Source organism: Sceloporus occidentalis, unplaced genomic scaffold, assembly GCF_023333645.1.
Source record: "Sceloporus occidentalis isolate IW3139 unplaced genomic scaffold, rSceOcc1.0.p SCAF_138, whole genome shotgun sequence".
Taxonomy (NCBI): domain Eukaryota; kingdom Metazoa; phylum Chordata; class Lepidosauria; order Squamata; family Phrynosomatidae; genus Sceloporus; species Sceloporus occidentalis.
Genome location: NW_028317118.1, coordinates 1628371 through 1639215, shown reverse-complemented (window position 1 = coordinate 1639215; position 10845 = coordinate 1628371). Strand labels below are relative to the sequence as shown.

General features: G+C 44.5%; 1 protein-coding gene across 3 annotated transcripts in view; it reads left to right on the top strand.

Annotated features, from left to right (window-relative positions):
- LOC149281163 (calcineurin B homologous protein 3-like) overlaps positions 1-10845 on the top strand; it is a 29967-nt gene that overhangs the window by 8577 nt on the left and 10545 nt on the right. The window contains exon 1 of one of the 3 annotated variants that reach the window (XM_089499661.1): positions 3929-4511. The exons of 1 other annotated variant lie outside the window; for it this stretch is intronic. In XM_089499661.1, the coding sequence (XP_089355787.1) occupies positions 4454-4511 (58 nt within the window). In that variant the 5' untranslated portion in view covers positions 3929-4453. Of the gene's footprint in view, positions 1-3928; positions 4512-10845 lie in introns of those variants that run through there. One more of the 3 variants, XM_089499663.1, reaches the window with a different exon arrangement.

Genomic DNA, 10845 nt, shown 5'->3' with positions numbered 1-10845 from the left:
CTCTGTTTAAAAATCTCCAGAGAAGGAGACTCCATCACTCTTGAAGCTGGCATTCTTTATGCAAGGTAGAAGAGAAGAGGCCATGTATCCAAAATGATAGGGAAATGACTGGGGCAGTTGGGGAGTCCAACAACATCTGGAAAGCTACAGGTTCCCTGCCCCTGGCCAGGCCATGGAAAAGTTACTTTTTTTGAATTACAATTTCCATAAACCCACCTACCCCCTCACCAGCATGGCCACTATAGGCCATAAAATAATAATAGTAAAAGCTGGAATTCAACATGGGATGTACATTAGACTCATGTGTGGGAAATAGAATGGAATAGAGGTAGAACAATAGCTTGTACACTTCTTTTGCAGTCTAGACAAGAGATGTATTACACAGCTTTGATCTTTTCGCCTTCTTTTTTTAAAAAAACAACCATGTCCAGTCACTGCATTGCTGCTGCAGTCTCTTGCTGTTGCCACAAACTAACCTGGCATCTGTTCAAATAGCAGCAACGAAGTTGTAAATGGAAGGTGCTGTAGATAGGCATTCACCTTGCTAGCACCATGTTTTGGTCACTAGGGACAGAAAAGAGATGTACATCACCAATTTAAAAATTGAAATAAATTATCCAATTTGTATGTGGTCTGCAAGAAAACATGTGCATAGCTTTCAGTTTTCATCCTTAGTGGTACATGTTTCTAACAGCATTCCATAAATCTGAGGTTACATTGGTAGAAGTATTTCATGGTGAACTGTCAGTTCAGACTTGGATAGTACTTTTGAAGGTTTGGCCAGGTGGCACAGAATTGAGGGGTCCCTGCGCAAAGGGCTGGGCCCCCATCTCTCGGTGGCCCTGTAAGCCCTGGAAAGAGGGCCCTGTGGTCACAGTGGGAAAAGTTATTAAGAACAGTTAATAAGGAAGAACACAAAAACTTGGCGAGGCTATAGCAGTTTGCTTTTGCCTGAGCTTTTGAGAAGGCTAAGACTCTGCCCCCTCCTTTCCCACTGAGTGCAAACTACTTTTGCATTTAGATCTCAGTTTGCAGCAACTGAAGTGAACTTGAGGACAAAGGCGCCGGCAAGGCATAGTGGTTTGAACACTGGACTATGCCTCTGGAGACCAAAGTTCAAATCCCTCCTTGGGCATGGAAACCCACTGGCTGACCTTGAGCAAGTCACACTTTCTCAGCCTCAGAGGAAGGGTTTGCCTCTGAACAAACCTTTCCAAGAAAACCCCCTGATAGTCGCCATAAGTTGGAAACTGCCTCCCTTTAGAGGGAAGGCACACAACAGGGACAAAAACAAAGAGGGAAAGTAGGAGGAGGAGCGGAAAAAATGGGACATTTTAAAAGCAGCCACAAAACTGAGATGATAGAGGATTAATCAGGATTGCCTCTGGCAAACTGGGACAGTTGGATGCTATGTGCAAATGCTGGCGATTGGACTTTTTGTATCCAAAGCAGGAATAACTAGGGCTCCAGAGTGAAAATTGGGAGGGCTCTTGTATGAAAGAAGCAGGTGTTACTTGTCTTGCAACCAGGTAACAAGCAACATCTGCTGAAAATCCCTCTTCTACACAGCCATTCCAGGGACAGGAGCATTCTCCAGTTTTCACTGGGGAATCTTCATTGCAAAGCTACAGGACCTTCCTCCTCAAGGTAGGCCAGCATCAAGGGCACTGCTCTCCCTTCCTAGAATGCTTTACTTTTCAACTAGACCCAGCCTGGACAGCCCTGTAGATAAAGGAGGCCTTCAAAGCAGAGGCATGTGCTCAGTCGCCCCTACCGACAAAGAATTGTCCCCTCTGCAAAGTAGGACATATGGCCATCCATCTGTGAAGCTGTGTTTTTCAGATTCCTGCACCAGTGACAATATGTACTAGAATTCTCTCTAGACAGCTGGGCAGGAGGCCAATGAGCAAATTGCAAAGGACGAATTCTTGGCACTCTGCTCATCTCCTTCCTTCTTGGGGTTCTCCTCAAACGTGTTTTTTAATTCTAAAGAGGAAGAATCAGAAAAGTCGGGGGGGGAGGGAGAGACAGAGGCAGAGGGATATGGCTAAAGAGGAGCTCTGCAATGAAGGCATGGGAAGGCATGCACCCCCTCAGCCAAGGAGCCATCTTCTCTCTCAAATGACTTGCACTCGGTCCCTGCCAGGGACCCCATAAATTCTCCTTCCATATGCTGCAATGGTCCCTGGTACCCATTATCTCTACCTTTTAAATCACCATTGTCCTTTGGCCTGGTCCTGTAGGAATGTTTGCTAACTTGAGATGCCAGCATTGATTCAAGGGAGGTTTGGCTATTTATTGTATTCATGAGTTATAGATAGAAGGTGCATCCTATTCCACAGTTGGAAAGGCTTTCAGAATGTCTGACATATCAATCTTTAAAAAAAAATCCAAGCAAATCCTTCTCTGCAGGCTTATGTTCCCCAAACAAGAGTGAAGATTGTATAGCCCTCTAGGTATGCCTGAACTGCAAGTCCCATCAGCCAGTGCCAGCATATAGACAATGATGTGGAATGCTCAGAGTTCCCATTCAAAAAAATATTAGGAGCAGGGTGACCAGATGTTCTCCTTTTCCAGGACGTGGTCTCCATTCCAACCTTCTGTCCAGGAGGGATTCCAATGCCCTCCATTTTGAGCATGACTCAGAAGCATGTATTTGCATTTCTAGGAGTGCTTTTAGCTTGTCTTTTGCAGCGTCCTCCATTTTGTGGTGCCTTCCCCTCCTTTGTGGTGAGGACATCTGGTCACCCTGGTTGGGAGAGCTGCAGGATTCCCAGCCCTGCTCTAGAAAGACATGATGACACGAAAGGAAAAACGGTGGGGAAAACAGAACTTAGGTCCAGGCTGCTAATATTATGCATGCCTGTGACTTTGCGGCCTGCTGAACTGCAGCTTTTGCTAGAGGTTGGGCAACTATGGTCTCAATGGTTCTCAAATCTTTGGTGCTCTTAGCCAAACCAGTGCCTTCATGGGCTGTTAGGGGGATTTGGGGGGGGGAGGACGTTTGCTAAAGTTTGTTGTTTTTTGTTGAAGAATACAGATAGGGCTTGAATAGCTGTCTCCCATTCTTGCTCCCCGGAAACCCATATAAAGGGATATACTGTCTTTGAACATGGAGGCGTCGTGTAGATGTCATGGCTAAGAGCCATTTGCAGAGCACCACCTCGGTCTCATCCATTTTCTGCTGTGGGACACCATTATGCACAAGACTTCCTTTTCCTTTCTTTCTATCTACTGCCAGTCAGTGTAGCGCTGTAGGGGGAGCAGGATTCCATGGGTGGAACCACTGTGCCTTTAGGATTAACCATGCCATCATCCACCCACAGATAGATTTCCCTGTTCCTTCTGCATCGTAGCTGTCTTCCCTATTTTGGCTATATTGTTATGAGGTGGCCTTTTTGTAATGCTGGGTAATGGGTTTGATCTTGAATGGGAAATTCAGATCAATTTGCTTAGCAGAGCACTAGCCTCTTTTGGTGGAGATAAGCACTATTGCTACTGGTTTATTGACATATAGCTCAATTCAACCCTCAGCCCTTCTCTCAATCCGAACACCTTCCAGGGTACATTGGTGGAAGAGGCCCTTCCTGGTGGCTGTTCCCAGATGTTGGGATTTGTTGTTTTGTGAGATATTTCGCCTTCTCTGTCAGAGAACTTTGGTGCCACAAATTTGAGCCAGGGCAGTTAAAGCAGTGTCAGAATGCATTATTTCTGCAGTGGGGATGCAACCTAGGTTTTTGGGAGACTAGGGTTGAAATCCCCGCTTGTCCACAGAAATCTGCCTGGTGGACCTTGGGCAAGTCACTCTCTTTCAGCCTCAGAGGAAGGCAAAGGCCAACATCCTCTGAGCAAATCTTGCCAAGAAAACCCTTATGGCCTCAGAGTCTATACAAGTTGGAAATGGCTTGAAGTCACAGGGGTAATCTACTTTGGACATTTGTCAATGTTTGCAGAAACTTCTCTAACTGCATTGGGCGTTTCCATTCCCCACTGCCCAGTGTTGGTCATAGCGCGGATGCAGCTTTTTTCCTTCGTACGAAGCCTTCCTCCTCACAGGTGGAATAAACAGAAGACCTTCTATTCCCAAGCTGGTTGTTTGTGGCGTTGATGAGGATTTGTTAATAATCAGTCTGTTTTCCCCAATTAGGGATCCCTGCACAGAGGGAGGGCTCTTGGACCCTGAGGAAGCCATGCTCCTCTATCGCTCTTTCTGTGCACATTAGAATGAGTGGCTCATGCTTCCTCAAGATTTAAACTCAGCCACTGCACAGAAGTCTGGCGGATTCTGCTCAGCCGGCACCTGCTGGCAGTGCTGATCTGCACATCCCTGGTCCAGCTCCCTGGGACCTTCACTTTCTCCTCCCTTCCCTTTGTCCATCATCTCCCTTGCTGTCTGGGCCCTACTTTGCTGAGAAGTGGATTTTGCAGAAGCAGCCCCCCCAATTGCAGAGCGATGGGTTCTTCCCATTCCATGCCAGAAGAAATCCAAGAGCTTGCAGACAAGACAGGCTGTAAGTATTTGGAGCACAGTTGGCTTCACTCCTGTCCTCCAGTGCTGTTTTGACTTTTGCTAAAGCTTTCTACATGGGTCTTTCTTTCGCTCTCTTTTTGTGAGTGTGCTGGTTTTGTTTTATTTTGTTTTCTTGCAAGTCTAATCTGCTCCCATGAAATTCCTCCCCAAGGGCAGCTGTGGAAGGATGTGGCTTCAATGGTAGAACAACTCCAGGTTGTCCTGTTTTCCTCCTATGTGCTTTTATAGCTTTCTGCAATGTTCCAAGACACACGGGGGATGTGTTCGCCAGCCCCAGCGATGCCATTCAGACGATGCTGCCCCAGTTGGGCCTGAGGAAGTTTGTAAACACAAGCCCCTTTTGGCCACAGACCTGCGGTTCCCACTTCCTAAAGGCTTATGGAGGAAAGGGTGCAAAACCACTTTTTATTTCTGGAACTGAAACTGAAAACGGTTTCTACCCTGAATGTTGTTGTTGTTGCGTGTCTTCAAGTTGTTTCCGTCTTTGTGGCAACACAAAAGTGAACCTACTCTGAGGTTTTCTTGGCAAGGCTTGTTCAGAGGAGGGCTTGTCTTTGCTTCCCTCTGAGGCTGAGAAAGCATGACTTGTCCAAGGTCACCCAATGGGTTTCCATGGCTGAGTGAGGATTCGAACCCTGGTTGCCAGAGTCCTAGTCCAATACTCAAACCACTACACCACGCTGGTTCTCAACCCTGTATGCTAATAGCAAATTCATTCTTTGGATGCTGGCCCTTATGGAGCCAGAACAAGACTGACGGTGGATAAGTCTTGGTGGGCTTGGTGGACCCCCAGGGTTTGCAGAAATACAAACGATCTTTAGGAGGGAAAGCTCTTTATGGGCCCTGTAGGGAATCTTCAAAGGAAGGGGCTGTAACTCAGTGGTAGAACATCCATTTTTATGCAGAAGGTTCCTAATTTCAAGCAGGACTAGAAAAAAAAAATCCCACCTGAAATCCTGAAGACCCCTGATGGGGCTGAGTGTAAAGTCCTCAATGGCTTGGGATGGTCATACAACCTGATCTTACATCTTGCCCATCTAGATGCTAAGACCTAGAAACTGGAAAGCCTTCTTTTGAGCCCCTTGTCATCCAAGGTGAGGCAGGTAATGAGCTTCAACAGGGACAGTCTTTGCAGTAGGGAGCTGGGTATGATTAGCCTGGAAAGGAGAAGGTTAAGAGGGGACATGATAGTCCTGTTTAAGTATTTGAAGGTGCATCCTATGGAGGATGGAGCAAGCTTGTTTTCTGATGCTCCAGAGAATAAGACCAGAGCAGTGGATGCAAACTACAGGAAAAGAGATTCTACCTTAACATTAGGAGGAAAGTCCTCATAGCATAAGCTGTTTGACAGTGGAACACGCTGCCTTGGAGAGTGGTGGGGCCTCCATCTTTGGAGGTTTTTAAACAGAGGCTGGATGGCCATCTCTTGGGGGTGCTTTGGTTGTGAGTTCCTGCATGGCAGGGGGTTGGACTTCCCCAATGATTCTCTATGGGCAGGTATGGTTTCTCTGTGGGCAAGCATTTCCCAATGATTCCCTATGGGCAAGTATGGTTTCCCTATGGGCAAGTACTGTCATTTGTTTTAGGACATCCTCCCAGGAGAGGCCTTTTTTAGTACCAGGAAGTGATGTTCCTCCTCACTTCCTGTTGTTAAAATACCTCCTGGGTCTAAAGTGCCTTAGGAAAGCCCCAAAACATGGTGAAAATTGACCCTGTGTCCCCTATAGAAGTGGTTCTCAAACATTTTACCCTTGAGACCTAGCAGAATTCTGGTTCCATGACAAACTACGAATCCCAGAGTTTCATAGCATGGAGCCACGGCAATTAAAGTGGCGCAAAACCAGATCATTTCTGCAGTGCGGAGGCAGCCTGACGCTAGCAACCTTACTTTTTAAAAGTACGGTGGGTTTTTTGCTTTTTGTTTTTTCATTTTTGAAAAATGTTTTGTGTGTTTTTGCAACACCAAGCCAACATGACTCCCCCTCTGGGAAGTTTTTTAAATCTTCCAAGGGAAGTTTGATCATTCTCCTCTTGGCAGATTTTCCACCAGTTCAGGAAAACCTTTAGGCTTCAGGAGGCTTCTGGAAATCTAATTACCCTTTTGCTCTGGCCTGTTTTGTTTCTTGCTCCTCCTTGTTGTGGTTGTTGGATTTTGACACGCCAAATGGGTTGTTTCCGAATTTTAAGCCACTTTTGAAGCTCAAACGACAAATGTCTGTCCTAAGCCTTTTAATCAGATTTGCCTTATTTTTGCCAACCCTTGTTAGATTTGCGCTTTTTAATAAATTGTGTGGTTTTTTAAAATGTTTATTAGACTTAAAATCCTCCTCAAATTACAAGTCTATATAGGTAAAGAAACAAGATGGTTCAGAGTAACTAAAGAAGGAACAAACTACAATTTGGTACTAGGCCTGACCTGTCAAATCAAGACAGAATTATTAAAGCTTTTCTTTTTCATCCATCTTATGGATATTGCATCTCCTGGTTTTGCATATTGGTTGCAGAGTTTCTAATGATGTCTCCATCGAGTCTTCGAGCGTATGCCATTTTTCCAAAGAGCTTGCGGGTATTCTGGTGGTCCTCTCAAGTACGTTTCTATGTTTTTATATATAAATGGATACCGTTTCTCAATAAAGGAGCCTTGGTTGGACCTAGTAAATAGTTTTAAACCTAGGCAAACCTACCATGGGGGTTTCTTGGCAAGATTTGTTCAGAGGAGGATTCCGAGGACTTGTTCACTCAAACCACTATGTCACGCTGGCCTTTAACTTTAATGCGATAACTTTGCCAGGGCAAACATATGCAAATGTCTTATTCACATTCATATCCTTCAAAGCCCAATTCCTCTTGGCACGCCTTTGAGGTGAAGCACCAAAGAGTCACCGCCACCACCATTTTCCTGCAAAAGTCAGAAATGACGCTGCAGCAGAGAGTAGAAGGGTGCTTCTTTTAGGTGCTCCTGGGATAGACTAAGCTCTTGACTTTTGCCACTATATTCAGAAAAGGGAAAGGTTCCTTTTTTGATAAGGGTCAAGGTACCATTGACCCGTGGATAAGTCGATCCAGGTTATTGGGGTCAATCTTTTGACTAACATTTCTAGACTTATACATGAGCACATACAGCAAGTTATGCCTGTGGCCTTTGCTGTTTAAAAAAGAGCAGCACATGGAGAAGTCAGCAAAAGTAACTTAACTTGTGTTTCTCTCAGTGTGTGTGTGTGTGTGTGTGTGTGTGTATGCCTGAAAGTGAAGGGCTTATGTATCACAGATAGCTGTAAAAAGGACTTGGCCTTCCCAGTGTTAAAGCAACTGGGAGCTTATCAGGGTTTAAAAGTACAGTTGGCACTTTTCATTTAATAGCTTTGGTAATTTCCACTTACTCAAACAGCCCTTTTGTGTGAGAGCTGCTTCCGTTAACTTGACTGTTCTGCTAAGATCTCATCGGGGTTTCTTTTAAATTATTGCCTGTTCTGTCCTGAAGATGTGGGGGCAGATCCCAATGGGAAAAACCACCCACCGCCTCTTGTTCAAATAGAATCCAATTTGCAAGTCAGTGTGATGTTGCACAGAGTTGGCCAGCAGAAGATAGATCTGAGGCTACTGACCAGCAAGGACCGTCGGCTACTAGTCACATAACAATACTGTTGGCCTCATCACGCCTCTTTTCCTTCTCAATGAGACTGCTGAAAGCAAGAAGGTTTGGAGGGAGGAGGAAAGAGTGGATTTGGGTGTGAAAGATTTTGCGTGTGAATTCTGAAAACAAATTCCTGGCCAAACGCTTTCTTGAGCACCTTCTTCTCCAACTTTATAGCCTCACTCTCAGGTTACTGTTTTGCACTTGGCTCCAACTGGTAGGGAGATGGACAAGAAAGTTAGTCCACGCGTACTGATGGGGTTACTGTTACTCTCAATTTTGTTTCACTTCATCTTCAGAAATGAGCCTGTGGACTTCCATGCATTCTTAAAGTAGAACTCTCTTTTTATTTTCTCCCACATTAGAATTTTTATTTCGATCTCGTGCCTTTTCCAGCCTGTTAGGAAGAAATAGGAAGAAATCTGTAAATGTTGGCGAGCTGTAAAAGTTGGTGGGGACTGTGGAGGCTGCAGAGAAGGCTTTTTCTCCCTGGAAGAAGAAAAGATGAGGCCGACCTACTGAAAACGATTGATCCGGGTTGCTGTTTTAACCTGCCATGGGAGTATTAAGAATCGCCTTGCCTAAGTAACAGTCCCTGCATAACCTAATAGTTAGATTATTGCCAGGCATCATCTGCGTTGTGAGCTGTCAGAATCTCAGAATTGTTCAAATTGAAAAGTTCCTTGGTGTTCCAAATGTCATCTTCCAAAGGACAAAACATTCCACTGTGAAGATAAACTTTGCATTTGGGGCTTAGTAATGCTATTTGGCAGCAGTTAGACACAATGGCACTTAGAGTACTTGGAAACTCTGCTAGATGGGCTTTCTATTAGATTAGAAAGTTGGAAAGATGGAGGCTGGAGTCGTTGTGGCTTTGTTCCTTGTCTTCGAATCCAATGTGCACCAGAGCTGGAAAGAAGAATTCAAGAAACCATACAGAACAATGAGCATAGGAGAGTTAGCGATTGCGATTTCAGTTTGGGCTGAGATCAATAATGCTTATTTTACAGAATGTTACAGAATATCCACAAGAAGAAGCAAGGGCAGGAAAAGGAGGTAAAAACCAACCAGTCATATTGATTCCAAAGATAGGAAGACTTGGAATTGCTAAGTCTTTTTTGACCTGTTGCTGGAAGTGAGCAAACATTGTATACATTCACAGCATTTCCAGATGAAGGGGAGATGGGGTTGGCAGCTCTGCAGAACTTAATGCTTTAACAACTTTTCTACCATGTACTGTTTTAGTTGTTTTGTTTTAACTTCTGTTGTAAAGTTTGGGTCCCATATTGGGGAAAATGCAGGATATCAATGAAGTGAAATTCATTTATCTAGCAGGCAAAGACCTTCTTCCTTTGAGTGCAGGGATAACCAATAGGTGTGCATTTTTTAATATATGATATGTGTTTTATGTGTTTTTAATTAAATTAGATTTATATGTTTTGTATAGCCACCCTTTCAGTAGCGCTGGCCATTGTCTAAGGCAGTGCTGTTCAGAGTATTGGTCTGTGGATGGGTGATGGATCACAAGCCATCAGCATGGCAAATTTCCATGAAAATTAAGAAAAATGCCAGTTGTAGTTAATGGGCACAAAAGTGGTGCCAGTTCATGATATACTGAGCGGGGCTGGAATTGCCAGTCCCATGTATCAGTTAGCTCGAGAGGCATGCCTCTGAGATACACATAGATGAGTAATCCAGAGGTTTGCTTAGACCAAAGCCTGGACTAGGCAACGTTCAGACTTCCAGGTGATCATGAGTTACATCATGCCAAGAATGATGGGAACTGTAATTCAGCATCTAGGTAGACACATAGCCCTACTATAAAGACATTATGGAAGTGTATCTTCCAAAGTTTGCAGAAGGGCTAAATGCTTTCTCTTGATAGAAGTAAACATTATGTCCAGTTCACAGATTGAAGTGTTGAGATTCTAGGAAATCTTTATCTCAAGCATGGTGTCCACAGGCAAGAAAGACCCAAGAATGGCTCAGCCAGATGGGTCTTCTTTGCCTGAGGACAAGAGGCGGAGTGAGGTTAGGTAAAGATTTCGTAAGGGTTTAGACTCTTCCATCCATGAACTGGACAGAATCCCTGTCTTCTTCTCCATCTTCTATTTCTCTTGTCCCACCACTCCTTGGAAAAAGCTCTCTCAACCTCCGATGAGGACAAGGTACGGCTGAGTTCCTGTTTGTACTATTAATCCCCCCAGGTTTATATGAGTTGCTTTTTAGAAAAGGAAACTAAACTAAACTGAGCTATGGTTCCAGATGTTTAAGGCTTCTTGGCGGAAAATTTTCCATGTATGCACTGTATCAGCCGGTGAGAATGTCAAAAGTCAGGGGCTGACAGAAAATATTTAGAAAGCAATATACGAAGGAATTATTTCCCCCTCCTTTTTATTTAAAATAAATAAATAAAGGCGGCGAGAACGATAGCCAAATTCACATTGCGTTTAAAATAGCTTTGGTGCATAAAGGTCGTGGGTTGGAATTTGGAGCATCTGTAATGGAGCACAACTCCAGCAAACCAGCAAGAATCAGATGGTGACATTTCTATTTGTGGGTGGGTGCCTTCAGTGAGCCTGAACCAGAGAAAAACCCTCCTATGATCTAACTTTATGGGGGGGGGGGTGAGCAGGGAAAGGTAAGAGATGAGCGGAAGTGTTAACCTTCACTTTCTTTG